General features: G+C 37.9%; 1 protein-coding gene across 1 annotated transcript in view; it reads right to left on the reverse strand.

Annotated features, from left to right (window-relative positions):
* Positions 1-26,900, reverse strand: part of LRIT3 (leucine rich repeat, Ig-like and transmembrane domains 3) — a 244,853-nt gene that overhangs the window by 37,461 nt on the left and 180,492 nt on the right. The window contains exon 7 of the mRNA XM_044062131.1: positions 22,546-22,851. Coding sequence (XP_043918066.1) covers positions 22,546-22,851 — 306 coding nt within the window. The remainder of the gene's footprint in view (positions 1-22,545; positions 22,852-26,900) is intronic.

Consider the following 26,900-nt stretch of genomic DNA (forward strand, 5'->3'; position numbering starts at 1 on the left):
TTGGTGGATATGGACATCCTGAGGCAATGCAGAAATTGCCTCATGTTTACTGACAACCAATTAATTCTCAAACAAACTGATATGGTATGTGAGGATGTATTTACACAATGTCACTGGAGGAAATGCTCTCACATAAAAGTACTTCTAATGTCAATAAGGTTGTCATTAGTACACACGCTGCACCCATCATGCACAATTCAAAGCAGACATATTGACCCACATACTCAGAAGCACTTAATTGTAACCTTCCTAAGCCACAAAGATCTCCAAGAGGAAGTACACATAACAAACACCCTCAGCAGCCCCAAATGCGCTCTTTCAAAACAACATCACATCAACATATAGAGCTATATCTCATGGAGCCTCTACCTCTAAGCCCATAAGGCAAGCCACAGCACAATCCAACATTCTAGTCATTGGAGACTCTGTTGTGAGACACACTGATGTCTCTCTCACCAGGCTGATTAAGGAGAAAGTCACAGTCACTTGCTTATCAGGGGCTAGAATCCACCATATTAAGCAGGCACTCAGGTCATTGGACCACAATTACCAGTATGACTTAGTCATAACCCATGTGGGAGTAAATGACCTGAGACGTACCTCCCCAGACTATATGAAGAGAAACGTCATGGAGCTCTCAAAATATGTGTCTCATGCTGGTATGAGCCTAGCACTGAGCAGCATTTTACCTTCTCCAAGGATGAAGCCACAGTACAAACAAAAGATGATTGACTTTAATAATTGGCTTAGTTTCTGGTTTCATTCTAAGGGGTGCAGTATTTGTCAGCATGAAAGGAGATGGTCAACAGACCATGCTGCTTTGCCAGGGATAGTCTGCATCTCTTCCTTCTAGGCTTTTGAATATTAGCTAAAACATTGTCTTCCCCCACAGTGCCTTTTTTAGGCAATGCCAAACTGAAAGTACTTCCGACATAGCAAATCAAAACCAAGAAAATCTAAAGGTATTACTGCTCAATGCTCAGATCCTGAACAAAAAACTCCATGCCCTAGAAGCACTCTTTACCCTAGAGAATGCTGATGTCTGTGCGATCACTGAGACATGGTTTAAAGATGCAGAGAGCACACCATCAGTGCTAGGTTATACTTCCTTCCACACATCTAGGCCAACTACTTGCATCAAAGATAAATATACTTCAAGTCTGGTCAAACAGTACAATGCACTTTAGCTGCTCCTTGTTCAAATCACCATAGGCAAAATCCAATGCCACTTCCTTGCAAGCTATAGCCCCCCCATGACCCAGAAAACCCATACTATGTATTTAAACTTATTAGAAACACTAACCATCCAACCCAGTACCATATTCATGGGTGACATTAATTACCCCACTATTAACTGGGAATCCTATACAACACTAAACATACATCCGCAGAGATTCCTGGATTTTGCAAACACAAACTCCCTGGACCAGGTAGTCAAGACACCAATGAGAGGTGCAACCCTACTAGATCTGGTCCTCACTAATACAGGAGAGTGCCGCACACCCCCTACTGTAATGTCTTCCCTGGTAATGTCAAACCACAAAATTGTCTCCTTTGAAGTAAAAATAAAATCTGGACCCCCAGCTAAACCTGGGAATATTCAGGAACTATTATAAGGCTAACCTCCTGCTATTAAGTGAGAACCTGGCAAAATTTCAAGCTCCCATAAAACCTGAGAGCACTGCTGCTTCTGCAGAACTGTTCACAGAAACTCTGTACAAGCATGTTAATAGCTGCATAGAGGCAGCTGTACCCACCAGGAAGAAGTACAGAATTAGATCAAAAAGCAAGCCATCTTGATGGAATCACAAAATCAATAGGCTGTATAACAGGAAGAAGAAAATTATGGCAAAAATTAGGAGGTGCGGCACCCAGCAGGATAAAAGCACTCTCATCAAGCTAAACAAACAACTCAGAGGACAAATAAAGTCTACCAAAGCCAAATTTGAGGTACATTTGGTCTCCCAGGTCAAGGACAACCACAAAGCATTCTTTAGCTATGTCCACAATATCAAAGGCAATACATTGTGTGCATAGCTCATTGTAAATGGAGCCACCTATACTGAGCCAGAAGACATAGCAAACCTCCTGGCAGATAAATTCAGCTCCAACTTTACTCCCCTCTCCCTCTCAACCTTCCTTCAGGAAATATCATCAAATATAGCTCCCCCCACTATCACTAGAGAGCAGGTCCTTAATGCTCTCTCTAAGACCAAGAACACTGCATCAATGGCCCAGACAATATCCCAGGATGCCTTCTAAATAGCATGAAACATGACCTATTAGGGCCTCTGGAATTACTATTTAATTGTAGCCTCCAAACAGGTTTCATGCCTCATGAATGCAGAAAGGCAACAGTCATCCCTCTGCACAAAGGTGGGCCATCTACAGACCCTGGAATCTACAGACCCATAAGTCTCACTAGTCTTATATGTAAAGCCATGGAAAGAATCATCATGGAGATGATCAATAGAGATATAGTAAAACTCCAGACACTGAACCCAACCCAGTTTGGTTTCATCAAGGGCAGATCATGCGTACTCAACCTGGTGGACTTCTTTGAGAAGGTCACCAAAGCAATGGATGATGGCAAAATTGTTCACACTGCCTACCTTGACCTAGCCAAGGCATTTGACATAATACCCCACTTGGGCATTGTTGGCAAACTCAAGAGGTTAGGTACAAACCTGTATGCCACCCAGTGGATACCCAACTGGCTCACAGACAGGACCCAGGAAGTTAGAATTGGGGAGTACACCTCTACAAAGCAGCCAGTCACAAGTGGAGTCCCTCAGGGGTTAGTCCTTGGACCACTCCTTTTTGGCATTTACTTCTCAGAAGTCAAGGCCAATGTCAGTGGTCTCTGGCTGACTAAATCTGCAGATGATTGCAAATTAGAAACTGTCATTGAATCTCACACTGACACAAATGTTCTATAGGAGGGGCTGACACAGACAAACAACTGATGTCAAAGCCATAGACTGAAACTAAATGCGAAGAAATGAATAATAGTATTCTTTGGGAAGTCATCCATCCCTGGTAACTATCATATTGACACCACACCCCTAAGATTTGACCCAGTAGTCAGGGACTTAGGGACACAAATAGATAGTAATCTTGATGAGGAAATCATTCTATGTTGTGCAACTTATAAAGAAAGGTATGGTATTTAAGTCCAAGGAAGTCATTGTTCCACTGTATTCGGTATTTATCAGACCTATCACTGAGTACAATGCCCCCTTTGGTATGTACCTAATCAGGCATATCCAACAATTGGAATGTCCACAGAGGTTCCTCACTAAAAGAATGCAGGGCATAAGTAAAATGTCCCATGCAGACTGCCTCAAGGCTCTATCTCTATTTTCTGTCTCCTACAGGCTTTTAAGGGGTGATCTATGCCTGGCATACAGGGAATTGTCAGTCCTCACTCTGATGGACCTCCTGTATATACACAAAACAAACAGCACCAAAATTACCCATTCTAATGACTTAAACCTTGTCTGTGATATAAATAGGACCTGCTTGAGAGATAGGTAAGTATCCTAGACACTAACACGTCTATGAAGCAGATTTCCTCCCTAACCCAATTCAAGTGCAACTTGGACAAATGGATGGGAAAACAGAAATTCATCCATGATTTGGTACCTATGTCTCTAATGGACACAGGTAACCTGTAAATGGTTCATCTCCCAGGCCCATGCTTACACTTATCAAGGGTATCAGAACTTGTCAGAGATTTGGGATGCATGACTAGGCTTAAAAAATCCTGAATGGTCGTTAGCCTGGTAAACACTTATGAACCTATGAACATGTAGGGGCAAATTCCATAAATGTACCTTTGTGACCATTTCTGGGTGTGCATCCATAATGAGCACTCCAACCTTCAGTATCTGCCCTGGGTGGAACAGACTGTTGAGGTTCATCTCAGATAAGTGGGACCTGTCCTCTGAAAGGCTTATTTTGGCCTCTTTATATTAATGTATATTAATGTGAGGTCCATCTGTAAAAAAGTATAGATTTTTATCTCTGACTTGTTATATAAAGTGGACCTGGACCTTGCTTTCATAACATAGACTTGTATGGATGACAGCTTTGGCACTTGCCTTGTAGTTGTGATACTGACAAGTGCCTCTATTATTCAGTGTTTAGGCAGATCAAAATCAGGGGTGGAGTTCAGTTGACTCAGACTTTCAGTAGGGGTACCAAATCATCTGAACATGTCCTGGTTGCAAGAGTAAACAGTAGGCTTCTCCTCATTTTTAATAAAATTGAAGTTGAATTACATTTGAAAACTTCATACTTTTTTTAAATACATGTTAACTTAAAGCCTGTTACTTTCTTAGTGTTCTAAGTGATATAATTGAACAGTACCAACATTTAAAATAGGCTCTCTCTATTACAATAAGCCTTGAGTATGTGAGCCCCAAAAAGTGAAAAATGCATTCCATTTCCACCAACAAAACAGTGAATTACAAAACTGCTTTCACATTAGGCAAGAGTTTTTGTGTGGGGGAGGCAAATCCCCTTCTAAACCCTGATATTTTGGTCTGTGCCCTCGTCGCCTCTGGTCAAGATATATAATAAATCCAAGGACAGTGAACCTGGTCGGAGGGGGGTATGCACTGAAGCACCATCACCTTGAAATTAGTATACATTCCCAGATTTTTAGTTATCATCTTGCTCTTCAGAGAATCACAATGATTGTCCATGGAATTACAACAGGGAATCTTGAGAAGATTCCTTGATTACTGTTTTTTTCCATGATTGTTCCATGATCCTTAGGGAAAGACTTTGAGAACTACTCTGTAAAAAGATAATGCAGCTTCCAAAACTATTTTGCATCTCTGTAGACGTATCAAAACCTGAACCTGTTATTTGTCCCATTGCAGGACTACTTTCTCCCAAACTTCATAAATACCAAGATGTAGGCAGCATGTTGTTGTGTGCATCCACATATTATGGATAGTGTTTGTCCAGAGATAGGTCACATTTTTTGCACAGTTATACCCTTCACAATATTTATTGTCACAGGTTGTTAATTCATTCATCGATCAAAAGTGAAAACCTTTCACCCTTGCAACTTGCTACTACATAATCTGCACCCATTTTAGCTCTATATTATTTAACCTACATTTTCACATGTACATCATTTCAGTGCTCCCTCATCTAATGTTTTTACATGTGCCTTATTTTGTTGCTTCCCAGCTCGATATTTCCACTTGTGTTGCCCTTGCTTTCATAGCGAATATTTCCACTTTTGTCTCATTCCATTGCTTCTTCCGCCATGTTATTATACAGTTTGATTTACCATTCTGAACTTAACAGGGAGTGCCTTCTCATTACCAATACAGCAGCGATACAACCCTTTAAAAGCCAGCAGCAATAGTTTTCACTCAAATTTTGTGTAGTAAATGGTCACTTTTAAAATATATTCATTGTGTCCATATTGTCAAATGTATTGTTAACTTGGGAATTCTGTCTGAGCTACTATGAAGATTGATTGATTTACTTATATTATTTAAGTGGAACTGATTGAAACAGCTTAACATAAACTCAAATTTTTATAAAGATGAGTACTTTTACTACTGTATAAAAATATATCACCATTTTAAATCCCAAAGTCAAATGCTTCCTCTTGAAACATGACTTTTTAGTGGATAGTTTGCCATCTAGAGGGACACAGGCATTGCAGCTCACTCTTTACTATAACTTACACACCATGCTGTGCAATCTTAATTGATTTTGCTTGCAGTGTGGCCTTTACAGGAAAGCACAAAATTTTTGCCATTCCAAAATGTAAGAACACGTCTGATGAAATGTCCTTATTTTCTTTGTAAGGAAACAGGCTAAATTAAAAAAAAAAAAAATGCAATCTCTTAGGTATCCCCGAAGTCTCAAAATAACCCACTAAAGTGTAGTGGGTCCAAAAACAAAACAGTGAAGAAACTTCTCTGTGTAGAAGATTTTCAGTCCATATATTTCTAGTTAATCATTGTATGTATATTAATCAGATCAGGCAATAGTAGTAGAAGTAGCAAACTTAAACTCGTGTTAAGTAAAAACAAAACAAAATATAATAATAGAATATATATACTTGTACAGCATTAGTAAGTATTCACAAGTAATCCAAGCAAGGCAGGCAGTCTGTTTCCAGTCAAAAATCCTTTATTAAGTACACAGACAAGCGATCCAATCAAAACAAAAATAGAATAATAATTTCCTCACAAGCTTTCTAAATAAATATATATATATATATATATATATACTTTTTATCAGGCATGGGAGTGGTTTATTGTGCTGTCAAACAAAGTGTTATTGGTACACATGTTAAATTTACATCCCTTCCCCCATCAATGTGACATTCGAGCTGGTCCTGCCCTACTTAGTAGCTGTCATAATAATATATAACCAAAAAGATTTATTAATAAGTTTTTAATTTTTGATAAGGAATAAAATGAACTTAATATACTATATTTAAATGAACTAATGAATATTTATGAGCCCACTAGAATGCTGATTTGATTGTTTGAAATGTACTAAAGGAACATTATTGGATTATTAGTTTTAAACCAGTATAAATACAGATGATAGGGTTTTTTTATTCATCTGATGAAGTCCTAGTTTATGGGGACGAAAACGCATGGATGTTTTTTTAAAAGCGTTAATGATTTTGTGACAGCGTGTGGATGATTCTTTGACAGTGTGTGGAAATAAATACTGGGTATTACCAGTCCGTTTTGTCTTTATTCCATACCTACAGCTTTCTTTTTGGTTAAAAGTGACTTTTGGAAGCTTTCACTACATTTTGATAATAATATATAACCCTTATGTACTTTAAATAAAATTTATAATGATGTGGTACCTCTTATTTAACCAGATTATTAAGTAGATTATTAAGTCTGTGATTTTATCCAAGATAATATACTACATGGCTGGAAATATATCAACCTTAGTTCATCTGGCAATCAAAAAATATATATAAATATATACATATACATTTTTCATGTAAAAATCAATTTCTATTTTCATAACCTAATGTTAACAAAGATCGCTTTCGTCCTTATAGACTTCTTCAGGTCTGTGTACAAGAACCCTAAAAACAATCTATAAAAATATATATAATTGTATAATTAGTTAGTATTGTTATTGCACATAATTTTGAATAAAGTGGAAAAAAATAACCAGAAAAAAATAAAAATAAGAAAAAATGTATGTATGATGATGGAAGCAAAATATACACTTAAATTTCAACTGGTTTAAAATGGTATTTAAAACCAATTTGTAGAATAAAATAAAATAAAATACAATTAGTCATGTAAACAATGTGGCAATTTTCTAAGTTCCAGTGCACTTTTAATTGAACAGTAGTAGTTTAGTCCAGTCTTCCTAAAAGAGTTCAGCTTTAATTGCCACATGAGTTCATGTTTCTCCAGAATATTCGGGATGTCTCCTTCAAGATCACCCATGTCTATGTGATCCAGGATCTGGAACTTAAAACCTGTGTGTCTTTTATGAAGAGAAAGGTGTTTGGCCAGTGCATTATTTTTACATCCAGAGCGGATTTCTGATAGACTTAATAATCTACTTAATAATCTGGTTAAATAAGAGGTACCACATCATTATAAATTTTATTTAAAGTACATAAGGGTTATATATTATTATGACAGCTACTAAGTAGGTAAGACCAGCTCGAATGTCACACTGATGGGGGAAGGGATGTGAATTTAACATGTGTACCAATAATACTTTGTTTTACAGCACAATAAACCACTCCCATGCCTGATAAAAAGTATATATATATATATATATATATATATATATATATATATATATATATATATATATATATATATATATATATATATATATATTTAGAAAGCTTGTGAGGAAATTATTACTCTATTTTTGTTTTACTTGGATCGCTTGTCTGTGTACTTAATAATGGATTTTCAACTGGAAACAGACTGCCTGCCTTACTTGGATTACTTTCGAATACTTAGTAATGCTGTACAAGTATATATTTTCTATTATTATTTTTTGTTTTGTTTTGACTTAAGACGAGTTTAAGTTCGCTACTTCTACTACTATTGTCTGATCTGATTAATATACAGTGATTAACTAGAAATATATGGACTGAAAATCTTCCACACAGAGGAGTTTCTTACACTGTTTTGTTTTTGAAACAGGCTAAATTAAAACCATCTTGCAATATCAAAATCAGTGGTAACTACACTGGATAAGCATTTGCAGCTACTGTGGGTTAGACAAAGTACATTGATGTTTGACCTCATATATTGACTTGCTCTTTCTACATTTACTGATTTTCTTATTTATTCCATCTTAAAATTCATTATTAAGTAACTCAACTAGGTCTATACAACATTCTTTGCTACTAACTCTGAGGTCTCCAGTATTCAATGACCTAGTCTCAAAAATAAGTGGTCTTTGTTCGGAGTCTGTTCTAGAACTCTTAAAGGTCAGTACTGATATTTTTGATCCTCAGGGGCCAAGAGGGCTGATTTGAAATCATACAACCTGACAGCACCAGCCTAAAGCTATGTATTTATGAATGAAACCAAGAGTAGGAAGAAAGAGTGCTTTCACTATATAACTTGATTAAGCTGTTATCATCAGCTTGTTGTGCAAAACTTAAGTATGCCATCACTTTTGTGTTTTTGCGTAGCTTATTCTTTGTTACCTGAGCTCACACAGTTGCAAAGTATGCATTACTTTGTTCATTTGTTAATTGGATACAGCTACCTTGGAAAAACACAAATGTCTTCCCCACTAGCTCCCAGATAGCCTGCTCTGTGACTATCAGTCATGCAGTATGTGTGTGAAGGCAGAGAGAGTTAAACCCTGGACTATGGGATGAAGCCCGAAAGTAGCTCAGAACTTTGAACTGTCTGCTCAACATTGTCAGAAAAATATAAAATAAATTTTAAACACTAAAACTTGAACTGGCTTAATAACTAAATTAAAACTCGACTTCCTGAAAAAGGAGTTACTATGTGCACTGTTTATCCCCTGGAGGTGTATATTTAATGTGTAAAACAATGGGCAGTCTTGATAAAAGTAAGAAGGAAGGATTGCATACTGTTATAATATCTGCATAAGATGAACACACTAAAAGGTTAAGTTTTCACATGATTAATGCCAATGTAACAGGGCATGTTTTAGTATATTTATAGTCTCTAAAGATATGTTATCATTATTACAAACTGGCATATAATTTATGATTTAAAATGTAACAGTAATAAGAGTGAGGAAGAACTGTGATACATTAATGATGGAGAATTGAAATTGATTTTTTTTTTATATGGTTCCACCTCCTTCAATTCCATGAGTATTAGATGACCAAAGGTGCCATCACACAGGCAGTCACAAAGGTAGTTTTGTGTCCTAGCCAGGAGTCCAGCGTACCTCTGGTGACCAATTTTAGGCCCTACCATACCTCTGGTGATTGCTGTAAGCACTTGCATCATCAGTATTATATATGTCTGCTATAAACACTTGTGAATACAAATTTATAGTGAAAATGCAAGGAAATAAATTAGCAGTCATCGCTGATCATGGTGGCACATATATTTGTGCATGTGTGTGTGTTATAATGGTATCATGCTTTTTACCTTGATCTTTATAAGACAATACCTATTTACTGGAGTAGTTATTACAGCATCTCTTGCATTCCTAATTCTTCCTTTCAGCAATTTAAGCCATTACGTATTTGCATTAAGTGCCCAGCCATGCAACATATTTATACAGCAGGGAAATAAAAAAATTGCTGTACAAATCTACCTGCTTATCAGTTCAGTTATTGACAGGGCTTCAGTTAGAATCAAAGCGTAAGTGATTTTAGATTGATGAGTTTAGTCTCGGTGAAATAATGCTATCAGACATGCTTTTCAGTATTTGCTTTGGAAACAAGGGAATTGTAATGAGTAACCAGTATACCTGATTTTTCAGGAATGTCCTTGATTTTGCTTCAAAATGCTGCTCTTTATCTCTTAAATATATGATTTTGTAATACAACATTGATGATTATAGCCATTGCATAATGAGATTCAGTGCAAATGGAATTTTCTTATTCTCCAGCAAATGTATGTTACTCCATCAACAATTTTAGCAAATCATGCCAGCATTTGAAAAGTATCTATTACGTTTAACTTTGTTTCTGAGTTTTGAAGTAAAAGGCTGAAAGGAATGGTGCACCTAGAATAAATATGAAGTCAGTAACTGTGGTAACATAGTGTCCAGAGTTCAGCAACTAACCCTTAGTTAAAGCAGTGCCTTGAGGCTATACTGTGAGCTGTATAGTGGGTTTGCTTTTGGTCATATTGAAGTGGGCAGAACATTTTTTGTTTATAGTGGACTCCCTATACTCCTATACATACACAAATGCATAAACATGCACTTAATTTAAGTAAGATCTTGTATTATTACAAGATTTATTATCTCCACAGTGGATGGGTCTGGAGGGTGTAAAATGTCACTAGTAGGATGTTTATTCCAATTAGAGCATTAGAATGTTGGCATGCAAGTCATACACATCTGGACTGAAAATGATATCAGTGGTATAACAGCACTCTGAGCCTCTGTAATAACACTTCACAAAACAGTAATGAGTACATGAACTGTCCTGATTATTTTGTTTGTCTGAGATGACAAGCTAGTGTGATGCTGTGGCAAGGCATAATATTACTATTTCTACTATTCTTGCAAAAGTTTGGCTTATGTTTATGCAAGTATAATATATATATATTTTAAACTGTTTTATGACAATATTAAGCACAGTGGACACATTGTCCCTTCAGGTCATCCTGGCAGCACTGTCTGGTTAAGTGACTTGCTCAGAGTTATACAATAGGAAAATAAAGGTAGAAGGAATCAAACCCTGTACCCTGGGCATAGGAAGCAGCTCATTAACAACTCAGAGCTTTAGTTCTCTGCCCTAACTGCCAGACTAATCCTGAATACTAACTGCCAGACTGCATTGCTTAAGGTAGTGTGTTCACTTAGTCCTCCTTTTATCATCTGCCACTGAAAACCAGCTGGCTTTCAATGTATTCTATGAAGTTTAGAGTAACAAAAGTCAAAGCTATCAGTTACAACTACATGGTGACCTTATATTTGTTCTTTTAGCCACCTCTTACTCTTCTGTCAAACTGTAACTTTATAAAACTATGGTACATTTAGTTATCTTGTAACTATGTCATTTATGCATTTATTTATTTGAATTCTATATCTAAAATGTATACATTTCATTTTCATTTAATCCTGGATTTGGTTTGCAAACTTGCTATTTCACATTTCTTATAATACTTATGCAACTGTTCTCATTTTCCAGTTTTGTCCTTGCTCATTTGTGCTTTGATTTGTTGTTTTGTTTCCGTGTTGAACTTTTATCCATCGGTAGAAGTGAAATAATGCTCTGCTGAATTAACCCACTACCCTAGGTAACAAACACATAAAATTAGCAAAAATATAATAAACTGACATGTAAATGTTTATCACTTTAAGTTGTGTACTTTTATCATAATAGTTTGTTGTTTAATGCTTGAATGTGTACTAGCATTATAGCAGTTTATGATTAGACTACAAAGTTTCCTCTCTCCCCATGTTTTCTATCCTAATACTGCTTTGGAAAGGAATACTCTTTACCGCATACATATACAGATTTGCTGGACTGTAAGTATTTTTACAGGCTCATCACATTTAAGCAGGGACTGTTTTTCCTTCTGTTTATTGAACTCTTCTTCATGGGTCATTTACATTACATTTATTGGAGAGCAGATGGTAATAATAATTTTCCATGTTAATATACATCCCAAGCCACATATATGTCTCCTATTTGCACAACTATATGTTAGACTGTATGCTGTTACAATGCCATGTCAGTAATATGTTCTAAATGCAAACGTCTGTTACTCACTAGTATGTTCCACTGTAGCATATCTCATATGGCCTTCTGACAGTGACTGTATGTGCCACAATTATTCAGGTGCATTCAGAGTGCCTGTACACATATCCACAGCTATTACACTAAGAAGGTGTTGTGAATTCCATCTGTTTAACCAATGATCAGTATGTCTCACACAGGAGGCAGACAGAAACTGAGGAATTTCAGGCAGTCTTTGAATGTAGTTGTGTGGCAGGAGCTCTAGCAACATGGACCCTGACTCAAGGAAAGGGGATGTAGACCAGTTTTTGAGGTAACATTTGTGGTGTAGAAGGCCTAGCCGAGGGACATCAATATGGTGAGTGGGCACAACTGAAGCCTGGGACAGTGTCACCATTGGGTGACTGAGATGATTAGCTGTGCAACACAGAGAGATCCACCATGGGAATGGCCACTCAATGCCCCTGACACTGACGGATATGGAGGAGGTCCTGGTATCCTAGGGAGAAGGAGTTGCACCATACTTCATCTTAGGAGGTGGTGTAGGTTGGAGCTGACCAATCCTAGTCATGTGTTAATTAGTGAGATGTCAAGCTATTAGTATGTATCAGAGATTGACATATACATTTAGTACACATACACAGTGTAGCCTAAGTAGACACAAAGCACATTCATTTCCATGGGCACATCAGGCCTGCAGTACGGTACTGCCACCTCAGAAGGTAAGTTTCAGTAACATGAACTTACAATGCACTTATACCCTTGACTTGCATGTCATATGGGCATGCTGCAGCATATGTGCATGTGCTCACTATAGTATTCCCTATGTTATGCATTTACAGTTAGTGGTAGTGATTGTTCACAGGAAGAAGTAGCTGAAGCTGTACAAGGGGTTGTTGTGAGCTCTGCTGGTAAGACTGCCAATGATGTTCAGAAACATGGTCAAGTGTCACAGCAAAGGACATGGTGATATTCTGTCACACATGTGGGTAGGGAACTACCCTCCAGAGAGTGTGTAAGTACAGCAGCCATGGTGAGATAGGTATGTGCTGCTGTACTTATACACTCTGTCACACATGTGGATGGGGAGTTACCCTTCAGGGTATGTGCAAGCACAGCAGCCATGGTGAGATAGGTATGTGCTGCTGTACTTATACACTCTGTCACACATGTGGATGGGGAGTTACCCTTCAGGGTATGTGCAAGCACAGCAGCCATGATGAACTAGGTATGTGCTGCTATACTTACTGTGAAGACTGGTAGAGAAGGGTGAAGGCTGCCAGCCTAGCCAGATAGAATTTTATAGATAATTCTATCATTTGTAAATATAAATGTAAAATACAGGCTCATTTCTTAAATGAAAGAAAACACTGTAAAATGTGAACTTCAAGATTGTAGCAACATTGCCATTTGCTGTAAGGAAAACTAAGCCAAGCATTTCAAATGTTCTTTGAAATTAAAATCATGTTTTGTATGTCCTTTGAAGTTAGAATTTGGAGTCGATGAGTCTGGAGTAAGCATCCTGCCTATTGTTTTAAGGCTAAAGCTAATGACCAGAATTTACATGTGGAATGTCCTTTATTGCTCTTAGTGTAAAAGAATGTAAATGCAGTTTCCGTGTGGCCTGGGAACTCCAGACTAAGTGTCAAAATGATGTAATGTGTATACTAGGAAAACCTAAGTGTCAAAATGATGTAATCTGGGAGGGGCCAGCAGAAATGTTTGTGTGATTTTAAAAACTATTGCTCAGAGAGAGACTGTAAGCATTTTTGTCTTGATATCCATCTCATCAGCACTCTGCCTATGTCTTAAGTAAGTTATTTTAGAAGTATGTTTTCTTGTAATAATAGCTAGGAAATTAGAAGAAAGTTAGACTAAGTGTGTTTCTGTTATGTCAGAACTGTACTACTGAATTATTTTAAGTTTCTGTGTGATCTCTGAACTCTTGAATAGCACTGTGGTGTAGTACTATTGTCTTGGGTTTTAATTATTTATTATTAAATATTTTTAAAAACATTTTACCTGTGGCTGGTTTGTGTAGGGATAAGTAAATCTGTAGAGTACATTGCATGCTTATAAGTGATCCTGTAATAAGCCCTTCCAAAGCCTTAAGATTGCTTATGTTACACTACTATTGGATAATAATATTGCACAGTAATAATTGGACACTCTTTTAAGGGCCTTTGGGTAGCTGATAATTATTAGCTGGTGGTGGCAGTGATTACTACCATATAGTCTGGGTAAAGGGGCACAGCTGGAGAATCTGTGTCAGCCTTTCCCAGGAGTGTCTGTGAAGTTGTATAAATACTTATCTCAAAGTGTGTGGGTGTCAGCTGCTTGGGCAGGGACATGAAGCACTGGTTGGACAGAGAGGGTACTGGAGGTTAGCTTGCCAGCTATGCTGAGATCTGGACCCTATAGCTGTGCCATTGGAGGATCTTATTGGGGACCTAGGGAGCAAGGGAGCAACCAGTCCCAGACTGACTGTGATCTCTGTGTGCACTTAAGGGAAATTGTACCTTACTGTGTGTATTTGTTATAATTTCCTCTTATATGAGACACCCTCTCTGGTGTTAGTGGTGAGGATTGAGGCTTGTTGATTGCTGGGCCAGGGTGCAGCTGTCACACTTACACACTCTGTCACACATGTTTAATAATTTTTATTATTTATTTAACATTTGTTGTCCAAGAAAGTGCGACTAGGAGAGAGCCTATTTTCAGTGGAGGCCCAGGAAGAAATGTTCCAGACACATGTCTTGGGAATGTGGGATGAAACTGGAGTACCTGGAGGAAATCCATGCAAATATAAGGAGGATATGTAGACTCTGCACAGAAGGCAACCCAGCTGAGAATCGAACCGGAGAACCTCTTGCTGTGAGGTGACTATGTTAACTGCTGCCCCACTGTGCCACCCAAGAAATGTTTGTATACCCTGTATTAGAACCCAGGACTATCTGCACTCCAGTCCAATACTTAAAACCTGTCACCACAGAAGTAGTTACACATATGGGTGGGGAGCTACCCTTCAGGGGGTGTGTAAGTACAGCAGCGCATACATAGCTCACCATGGCTGTAGTTATTGAATGCACATCACTCCCTGAAGGAGAGGGAACTCATGGTTGACAGACTAACATATGTTCATCCTTTGTTTTTGAGACAGACCTTTCAGAGATGTGCACAGTATCTTTTGTGGGTATACTACCACAGACCAGTAACAAAGGGATATCCAGTGCTGTCATACCTTATAGTTGAAACCTAACATGCATATGACATTATGGGATAAATCAGCAGATGTTCAGGAGTGTCATCCAGACATAGTCTGCTGACACATAGCCCATAATGGACCTGGCAAGTATGTTGCATGGCACCCCGATGAGGTCCGTACCAGAGTACCAGACATAAAGCTCAGACACTGACAGCACTGTGGGGATACAGAGGACAGGCAACATGAAATGTTGAGTATGATGATGATCATGGTGATTCACATCATCTCTATAGGTGCTTCCATTTCTAGGACTGTTAGTAACATCATTTCCACACACAGTGGCAGTGCTGTTCATAGTGGGGTAGGGTACATACTCAAGATGGACGTGTACATTAGCCTTTGTTGGAGACATATTCAACAGGTTTGTCAGGAGCTGTCAAAATGCTTTCATCCCCCATAATGGGTGACAACAGTTATTTTCCTCCAGCCATGCCACCCTCATTGGTATGTTCACTCCAGGTGCTAGTTATGAAGTGCATGCTATCCCTGATATGTGAAGTGTGAAGCCCTGCCACCTCACTCCAATGCAGTGACACCAGGAGCAAGTCAAACACTGGCACCCCATTTTTGCTAAAGTAGGAACTGATCCATGAAAGCCCAGATACGTCAACATGATTTGCACCACACATGCAGCTGCTGTGACACATTTTCCCTGTCACGTTCATCTTGGTGGTCATGTCACATGTTATTGTGTCTCCTGTGTCTGTACAAATGAAGATAACTGTGACCCACGACACCCTCCAATATGTGTTTCACTGAGGTCATGTCTGATTCACAGTGCAATCAGACTATTCAATGACCAACATAGCATGACAGGAACACGGAATGCTTCATGTTTAGTCTATATGACACTATTGCTTTATGATCATCATAGCCTGTAATTGTTGACTAGATATTACTGCTTTTCCAGCATTGCAGTGTATTGCACCTATCAGTGCCTGGGTGGGGGGGGGTCTCTTATCATGTTTGCCCTACTCTTGGTTGATGGTAACACCTTAAGCTTTTGCTGATGGGTTCTTTGGTACCTATTGTAATGTTGTCATATATGTAGGATACCATTCTTGCTTACACAAAATCATACTATGCAACATTGTTGATACTGAAAATGTCTTGCTGGTTGACTCAGTGGAGTACTGTAGAAACTTATAAGATGTAACAAGACACTGGAATCATTCCTTCAACTGGCCAAAGACACATTCAGTTATGTTACATTTCTAGACATGTGCAATACTGTACTGCATTTTTGCAAACATTTCTGCAAACGGTTTCTGGGTTATGGACTGGATGATGAGCCAAGGCTTAAGGAGGCAGCCAGCATCTCCTGCAAAGCACACCACATCACATTTTTTTGAGGATTGGAATTCCCTATATATATATATATATATATATATATATATATATATATATATATATATATATATATATATATATATATATATATATATATATATATATATATATATATATATATATATATATATATACACACACATATATATATATATATGTGTGTGTGTGTGTGTGTGTGTGTGTGTATGTGGGAAAGCACCTTACTCAAAGTGGACAGACAGGTAAGACGTATGCCATATATGGGAATCGCATGTACTACCAGGGTGCCTCATTTACACATTGGATGTAATCCCTTGTGTGTTTAAGATTATTGTTCACATCATGGAATGGTAGCCCTTTCCTATTCATATACCTGTGTCAATGTGAGACAGGTAGAGCCTTTATTTCAATCTGTGTGCAGTCTCTTGCACTTAGTACCTTTAACTTGTGCAACAAGTCATAAAAGTCATGTATAATGCTTGCTGTTTCCTCTGAATTCCTGTGGAACTGTATGTGCTCTTTCACATGCCAAGAATAATATCAAGGTATTTGTTATGTATCTTTGAAGCAAATGCCTCTGAAATGCCCAATGTGTCCCCAGCTGATCACCTAAAGGTCCCAGTAATTATAGTAATAAGGCTGCGCACACCTTGGTGTCTGTGGGGTTAGGAATGCAATGTATTCCCATAGAATAAGACTGTTAGGGAAATATATTTGCAAGGATACCTCTCAACCATGCCAAAGTTTTCGGTTTTTACTGGTTTTGAGGGCAAAATGGTGAGGTGCTATGAGATTCCGTGTGGCTGTTTCATTTCCCGATTTTTTTCTTTTTATTTACACATTTGAAGTGATGATTGATATCATCACGCATCGCGTATCCCACAACACCATCAGATCATGAGGCAGTGCCTGCCTGTCAGACTCACTGATTGGGTTGGGTGGGAGTTTCAAACCATGGATGATGTTGTCTATATCTGGCTGCTGTCATCCATGGATCAGTCACAGCAGCATCCTAATAGCCTATTTGCTTGCTTCTCTTGCTGTGTCAGTCAGTACGTAACTCCACTCACTTCAGTGTTTATAAGGCAGTGCTGCACCTCCCCACTGTAACCGTTTCATGGCTGTGCGAGTCTGCGTTAAACACTACTTTAGATACAAGTTGCACCGGGAAGTCCGGAACTACAGCCTGCAGACTGCAGTACATTCTCGCCATTTTATTCCTTGCAGAGGAAAAACACTGGGGGTATATTTGTGTTTATGACATGCTGTTATGAGGTGACTTTTTCTTTCTCATTCTCCTGGGTGAAGCATGGCGCCGACCGTATCACAAGGCAGTAGTGGGGTGCAGAAAAAAATGACTTCAGAGCAGTCCAATGGCAGGAATGGCTTCCTCTCCTTCAGGCAGTAGTAATAACAGGAGCACTGTGTTTAGCAGCCTGGACTATTCAGCAGTGCTGGAGATAAAAACCCATTCCATGGAACAGAACAGAAGACCCCTGTCACACCGATTTTGGAGGTAAGGGTGGGGTATACTGTGCTGGGTGTGGGCATACATATGAGGTAACAGCACTTGGAATGTGTACCTGGAGGCTATAAATGATGGAATAGCACTGCCAATACAAAACAGTAGTCATGGGCATTTTATTCATTTATTTATTCTAAACAGGGAAATTTCTGCATAGTTGGAGAAGCTGTAGTGCTAAGTCTTTTAAGGTGATGCTTTTAATGTCAGTGTCTGGTTGCTGTCTGCATGTGACAACTTGCTGTAACTACATGTACGTTGCTTTTTCTAAGCCTTCCTTACCAAAATATATCACGATGAAAGAGGTAAGTAGTCCTTACTAGCAAAGCTAACAGTATGTATATCTCAGCATCAGGGTACTTTTTTAATCAATTGGGTGCATAAGAAAGTTGTACGAGTGACAAATCCACATATTAGAGCTGCCTGCCTTCTCTCCATCTTCAGGATGCAAATAAACTAATTGGATTTGGTGGGTTATCAGTACACATTAGTATGATTAACAGGAGTAATATGAAAGGGCAATAAAGCTATTTCTAAAGCTTGCTGGTTACTGACAGTTTAAAATAGAGATAACACTGGAGAGTGCAAAGCAAACTTTTCGTCTTATCTCCATGTGGAGTACAAGATTTCTGACAGACAACATCTGGAGGTAGACTGTTATTGCTGTGAATCTCTTCTTGCATTTCCTTGTGAGTGACTCATTCAGGAGTGACTCTTAGCTGTTTGATAGGGGAGTGACTGGATATCATAAGAATCAAGTAGGGCACTTGGATTTAACTCTGCCAATATGCTTACAGTATGTAAACATCAGTGGTCTCATTTTTACTTCCTGAATGCTGCATTTTCACTTCAGATCTCCCTTTTAAGGGATGACAAAACAATTTAAAAGATTTAAAGGATAAAATGTGATAGATGTAGTTAAGTTTATCCATACCTCTCAATCTCTCAGAGTAAGAAATCTGTACAAAGCCAAAAATAATGGTGGGACAAAGACCTAAAAAATAGGGACAGATTTTAAATATTGTTCCTGTAAGCTAAGATAGTTGCAAGAATAACAGGTTTTGCATTATTATGTATTTTCTGAGGGATATGAAGTCTGAAATTAAAATGTCTGTTATTATTTATTATTATTTAGTGACTTCAGTCTTCATGTTGGTATCCCACAATTCTACCAGAGTGGGTGGGGTTACAGGATTGTGTATAAAAAGTCCTGTGGGGTGAAGCACATGAAGACCACCCCCTACCATCCGCAGACTAATGGTCTTGTTGAGAGGTTAAACTCTACAATCAGGTCCATACTACGGGCATTTTCAGATCAGTTTAAGAGGGAGTGGGACAAATATTTGCCCCATCTATTGTTTGCTTACAGAGAGGTTCCCCAGGAATCTACAGGTTTTTCACCCTTTGAGTTGCTGTATGAGCATAGGGTGAGGGGACCTCTAGATTTAATTTGAGATGAGTGGGAAGGTGAGTGTGAGTCTCACAAGGAGTCTGTTGTGGCATACGTCCTAAACCTCAGGACAAGGCTCAGGGAACACATGGGCTTGGCTCAGGAGAACCTGGCAGAAGCCCAACAACAGAAAAATGTGTGGTATGAAAGGAATGCTCGAGCTAGAGAGTATGCTGTGGGGCAGCAGGTAATGGTTCTCATTCCTGTCAGATACAACAAGCTGCAAGCAGCTTGGGAGGGACCCTACAAAGTGGTAAGAAAGGTAAGTGATGTTAACTACATAGTGGAACTGCAAGGCAGATGGCAGGGGCACAAAGTGTACCATGTTAACATGATGAAACCTTACCTTGATAGGGAGGCCCTTGTGCTGAGCATTTGCAGTGGATTGGTATCCCACAATTCTACCAGAATTATTCTCAATTGTTATATGTTTTGCAAAAGCATTATCTATTTTGCCACATTTTCAATGGTAAATGAATTTGTTACTTCCACATACTTACAATATTTACAGGATTCACATTTAAATATGCCCTGTTGTTTGGTCCTCCTAAGTAATTTGGACTCTAAAAGGTTCTTTAAATTAGGTGGTATTCAGAATTTGAAACAAATTTAATTGTAATTCTAAATGTGTGGTTTATTTAGCTAAGTGCCAGCAATGCCCAGCTTACTATACTGGTAAGCCGGAACGAAAGTTCCATGAGCGTATATATGAGCATCAATATGCGATAAGTAAGGGCAAAATAGATAATGCTTTAGCAAAACATATAACAATTGAGAATAACCACACATTTAAATACTTTGTGATTGATCAAATCACACATGATATTAGAGGGGGCCCTGAAGGGTTGAAATTAGAGGAACTTGAACTACTCTGGTAACTTAAGTTAAATGCCTTTAAGCTTCCCGGCCTGAATGATTTATGTTCCATTAAGTGTATTTTAAAGCTAAAAAGTTTGGGTAGATAATATAGAATTATTATACCCTGAACCCTTGGTAGGTGGTGGATCCCATGGTCTCTCTGTTTATTATTGGGAGATGGTGGTTTTTACTTGCCCCCTCATTTTTTGCATGTGGGAGTCTTGTGAGTGGATAGGGGAGGATTAGATTGTACATGTTGGCCTTTGTTTCTTCTGGAGCCGTCTGGATGAACTTGCTGTTTGGGGACCGCTTTTTGGTTTAACTCCAGCGTGTGATTATCGCCTAGTGAGGAAGCCTCTGCATGGATAGAAAGGGATGTGGGACCATCACTTCCACCGTGGTTAACTTCAGAGAGAGTGTGTGTTCACATTTACCATCATGTTTCTTTGAATACACAGGGAATGATGAATTTCCGGGTGAACTTGATGTGTAGTAAAAGAATGCAGCACTAGGTCGGATACTCATGGTTTATGGCTGCAGGTATTTTTTAGGGTTTACACCTTTTGGGATCTTTAGGATGCCCCCATGATTGAAGGGAATGCAGCAATGGGTAAGGCACTTGCCATTTATGGTTGCATTCATCTTTATGGGTTAAAATCTATTTGGACGACATAGGTGTTTTCATGCAGTAATGTTAATCCTGTTGCATGTTATGTATCCTTTGATTATGGCCGCATCTATCCCAGACTTCAAAAGGGTTTAAGATGGTTGGGTTTGCCTTTTTATAGAATGTCACCTTTAATGAATGTAAGGGACTTATTGTTTACTCGCAGACTAGTGAGCTCTGTTGGGTTGTGTAGGGCTAGTTGAGCGAGTGGGCGGAAAAGATTTCTAGCATTTCTTAGTAATGCTATGGTGAACCTACCTTTGAGAAACAATGTGATAGTTGCCTGCCATTCACAGCTATACTTACTTTTAGGGTTAAAATCTTTTGGGATGTTAAGGGTGTTTCTATGCTTTAATGTCAATTTTGATGCATGTTAGGTTACGGTTGATTATGGTTGGACCCATCCCAGGCTTGGAAATGCTTTAAGATGTTTAAGAACATTTTCCATAAGAATGACATCTTTGATAAATGTAAGTTATTTTTAGTTTTTTTGTAGACCAGTGAGTCTTATTGTTATGTGATGAGTTAGCTAAGTGACTGAAAAGTTTTTTTTTGGTATATATATTTAGTAATGTAATATGTCACTTTCTAGCAATGTTATGGAGAGTTTGCTTTCATCAAATAGTTAACTAAACCATGGACTGTGCTATCTTAAATGTGAACTGATCTTCGGTTTGAGGAAGTGTTTTTAACTTTTGGAAATTAGTTCACTAACACACGGTTGTGTTTAGCAAGGAGATCTAAAATATCTCTTTATGTTTGTGACGTAGTTGGAGGGTGGGGTTATTTGATGCAGTTATTCAATTAATTAATATTATATTGATGTTTTATGATAGGGTAAATTATGTCGTGTGATGCATTATATCAGTATTTGAATAATTGTTTTTAAAAACAGTTTTACAGTTTTATTCATTTGTCTGAGAAAGTCCGGACTGGGTCTGGATGAAAAGCGAGTGATATTAAAACAAGCAGCTTTACGTTTCATTGTTGCAGCTTCTCTTTCTTTGCACTGAACATTTTTTAGTGTGTTTTGCGACTTTTCCATGTACACCAAACTTAATATAATCAGCTCTGAAGTTTTGAGTTTTCTGCACTTTGGAGCAAGGGTAAACCCCAGCCTCTGTAACTTCCTCTGATGACAGTGTGTGTTTCGAACAATTGTAATTTACTAAATATTTCAACTTTACTCTGCTGTCTTAGATATCAGATAATCTGAAAATGAGTAATGAAGGGAACTGATAGTATTATAAATTGCAGGGCTGGTTTATGTTGTTTTGGAGTAAGAATGCAAGCTTTTATGATTTTAAGGCTAATGATGCAGCACTACCATTTCTTTTATAATGGTTTTAGCGGGCAGCTTTTTTAACTATAAAAGAGCAGCAGTAACAAACATCTATCACAGGAGGCAATTTGGGAGCACCTATTTTCTCCAGGCCATTGAATTATGCAAAATATGAGGAAATTGTACGAATCTTACTCCAATCAACTGACTGCGACTTGTTTGTAACTCATTGCCTGATACACAAAAATAATAATAAAATGAAACCTGCAGTACCTGTATGATTAACAACTGAACTGTCAGAGCGGGTCCACATAAGGTAGGGAGTCGGATATCCAGTAGCATCACAACGCAGCAACACATTACTGCCCAGAGATGAGGTGATTTTAGTTGCTGATGTCATCACAGATGGCTTCAGACACTGTTCCAGCTCAGCTTTCTGGAAAGGAACTCCTGCCAGATTTTCAGGTCCATTGCAGACAACAAAAGGATCCAGCAGCACAAACGAGATGTCTGTAAGTTTGGAGAGTTCAATCAGCTTTGATATCCTGCAGTCGCAGTACCAGAGATTGTCCTGAAAACCTTCAGTAGAAAAGTAAAAATATGCAAGCAGAATGTGTGTTAGTACACACACTGCATCTACCAAAACTCATCGCCAAATAACATCATATGTTGTTCATGCAATTAAATTACATATGTATTATATCTGTCATAAAGTGAAGTATGCTGACTAAAAGTCCTTATACATAATGGCAGTATGGCAAGAAATAAATATTGAAACACCGTAGAATATCAGTGATCTGTTGCATAGAAAACAAAGTCCTTGTCACAGTGTGGAGCACAGTTAATAACCGCGAATGGTATGCTGGGATGCAGCTTGGCAAGATTTCACTTTTCTTATGGATGGGAATCAATGTACACATCACTATGTCTAAATCCGATGCAGAGTACTGGTTGTAGTTCTGAAGTGTATATCTGGCATTAGAAAGGATAAATAATTAAATAGTAATTTGTCAATTTATATGACAAATGACAAGAATTGTGCATGCTTGGATAACAAGTTGTCTTACATTCTGATTTATTTTGTTCCGTTTTGCTGAGACATTACACAGAATGTACACTAGTTTATCTGAGTACCAATCCTTCCCATCATGCCTGTGGGTTTTCAGCTATTCTGCGTAAAACCTTTCACTGTTTACATCACCTTGCAGTGTGTGTGTTATCAAATGAGCTGATTTCTTAGGTCTGTATTATGGATATGGCCTCAGAAACCACCAATACCTTGATGCATCAGTAACATTAAATGATAATATTTGTGTGGGGATGATGGATTCTATTCATTCCAGGCAGCTTCAATGTTTGTATTGTAATCTTAGACAGCACTTTAAATTATGAGTAAAATGATGTGACATTTGGACAAGTCAAAATCAGGTTTAAGTTTGAGATGAGTGATAGAGAGGTTAAACGACTGTTATAGACACTAAATTCTGAATTTTGAGAGTAAAGAAGGGAATGTCAGGTATGATTTGATTATTTGTATGTAATAAACCTAATCTTTAAAGTGTCAATTACAAAAACACCAAGAAAAAGAGCAAAAAAAAAAATGAAATAATCCCTCTGGCACTAAGGGATGGACCCATAACTGTGAGCCTGTGACTTGAGCTGCACAGGTGAACTGAGGACTGAATGAGCCCAGGTGCTGTGGTATGAGGTGTATAACAACTGAAGCTGATAGCTTTCTACTTCTCAATTGTAGCCTTAGGGACATCCCAGACAGCAAAGCAAGTTGTTATGATAACAGGAGTTTCCACTGTCAGTAAGTGGAAATAGGTGGCAGAAACTGAAATTATAGGTAGCAAGGAATATTGGTAAAAATGACATGAGAACTAAGAAGATTTGAGTTACATTTTGCTCATGTAAAAGTTATTTTAGTTCAGTCATATAATATAATGTCCAAATACTGAATACAAAAATGTCAGCAAAAACATTTACACATTAATAGTAACTGAAACCCCTACCACTAAAAGTGTAAAAGATCACAAAAAGAAAATAATCTCCTTTTGTGATCTTTACACTAAAGCACTTTGGTAACACTTAATCCTAATTTGTCTGAATAATGGTTACATTATGAAAAGAGGGTTTTCTAAAGTAAGGCGTAGGGTTAAAGCTGGGGCAGAGTTAGTGTGAACAGACTCATTTTTGCTTATATTGTTAACAGTTTATGTGATTTATTCTGATAGTGTCCTGAGATAAAAGGGATGAAAGTGCTAAATAATAAACAATGAACAGAGTGTGACACTCCATGTTTTTGGTTATTAGTATTATTTTAAGTGTATGGCTATTTCATGTTGGTTTGTATTCTTTGAGATTTCTCTTTTCTGCTGTGATTCTGCAGTCTTGAAGTTGATATACCCCATGCTACTTATAAGAGTAGTGGGGGAAATGCTTTAGTTTTATTGATTTATGTATTTATTTTAATCCAGATGAAACTTGAACCAGATTGTAAAATAAAGTGGAAATATTCATAGTAGCTATCATAAATTTAATTTTGGAATAATTAACAACAGAGTAAAAAGAATAAGTGTGAGCATAGAAAATGGCTGACTAGGACATATGAAGTTATTAGAATATCTTTTTTTTAAAACTGTATCAACAAATTGCAAATTATTTGTCATCTGTGAAGTAAAAAAAAAAACACAGGAAACAGCTAACAAACCTTGCTAGTGGAAAAAGATACACCAGAAGTGCTATGTAAAAAGAAAAAAATCACTGGAACGTCTAGATTTGTATAATGTGTATAATCTATATCTAAACACCTCAAACCTACCTAGATTTATCCCACTTCAAACATATGACAGCTTGACATGAAAGGGCACTGGGACAGAATATATCTAGCAGCCATAAGACCTTTATTCATATGCTCAAAGGCAAACAAAGAAGCTAGCAATAAGACTGGATTAAAAATAGTACTGCTTATCTAACCGATGATGAGAATATGGCTGCTGAAATACCCAGTGAAATCATCTCTATTACCTTTTCATTTAGATAATAATTTAATCACATTGGAACAACACTCAGTTATTAGTTTAGACAGAAGTATTTGCTGTATTCCATTTTTTTTTCTTTAAACGCTGTAGACTATCTGGCTCCCATTTTACAACACTCTCTTCAATTATTCTCGGCCATGAACACTATGCATCCATGTTGGAAAAACATCCTTGCAATTCCAGTTAGCAGTGGTCATGACAAAACCTGGGCAACTAACTATAGACCCGCCTTATATCACAGGCACGTTTTGAATGGGTCATCCTTACACTTTTGACAGGTACTAGTTTAGAATTATCTGACTCATGTCAGTATAGATTTTCCAAAAATGAATTAAAATTTACAAAGTGTATAGTGTAGCTATATGGCACAGTGGGATAAAGCCCTTACTGAACCCCAGATGACCCAGGTTCAACTTGCAGCATGGACAGTGGATTGTCTAGATGGTGGAGATGGGAGGGAACAACTAATGCTAGCTCATCCATCCTGAAGTGAGGGAAGCTGCTTGGGCTGACTTCAACAGCAGAATCAGCATTAAGAGCTGGGGAGCCCCATGCAGCAAGCAGTATTCCAACTGGTTGGGACATACCGACAATAGGCTGCAGCTGAGGCGATTGCAAGCTGCCATAGGGTGGGAGAAGTTTAGAGGACTCCTCCCTGGTAGCAATATGCTGCACTAGCATCCTCAAGAATATCCCTGGCTCTAGTTGTGGTCAGTTGGGCCCCAGGAGAGATTAAGGTGGGTCAGGTAGACCCAGTGAATGAGGAGAGGAGCTTGTGGCAGCTGATGGTCAGTTGTGGAGAGGGAGGATCAAAATAAAATACTCAATTAATTGATTTTTCTTTCTTTATTTCACATTTATTAACTGGGATAGTCTGACTGAGCAGAAGCCCTTTTTCAGCAGAGGCTCGGGGAGAAAAACTCCACAGTAAAACAATTAATTACATCAGAAGGCACAATACAAGGATACAAAAAATATATATAAAGATTATTCATATTTAACATACAAAAGAAGAAAAAAAATCAAAAGAGGATATAGATCACATTGGCTATTAGGATACTTGAGTAGAATGCATATAACTAAATGTAATCTGTCAGAAATAACTAGGAGTTACACTCATCATCTTACAGTGATTTAGGGTTAACAAGAAGTTGAAGAAGAGGTATAAGTAGTATTTGTAAGTGTAGTGTGAAGAAATGTCACCACTGAAGAAAATGTCTAAAAGTGACCAGACAAACTCCATACTACTGTATCTGTTATTCTTTATTTATCTCTGAACAAATTCTTGCCAAACAGTTAATTCTTTCAGAGCTATTTCAATTCTGTTATAACACAGCTAGACAGATGAAGATACTGATGCACTCTCAGTATAAGACGTCACTACTGAATGAAACATACTGTCCAGTTTATATACTCTTTTTAACCAATGTTATTTTTAATGTCATTGTGACTTGTTCTTCTGGTTTCTATCTGTGTCATGAAAAGGTCCATGGTTATTTCATGCCCTTTTTTGGTCCTCTCTGTATCTGAAGACTTCACAAAAGTCTCTCCACGTCATCTTTGCGTTACTTGACCTTTCTGCAT

Source organism: Protopterus annectens, chromosome 2.part1 (assembly GCF_019279795.1).
Source record: "Protopterus annectens isolate FY-2018-M chromosome 2.part1, PAN1.0, whole genome shotgun sequence".
NCBI classification, from domain to species: domain Eukaryota; kingdom Metazoa; phylum Chordata; order Ceratodontiformes; family Protopteridae; genus Protopterus; species Protopterus annectens.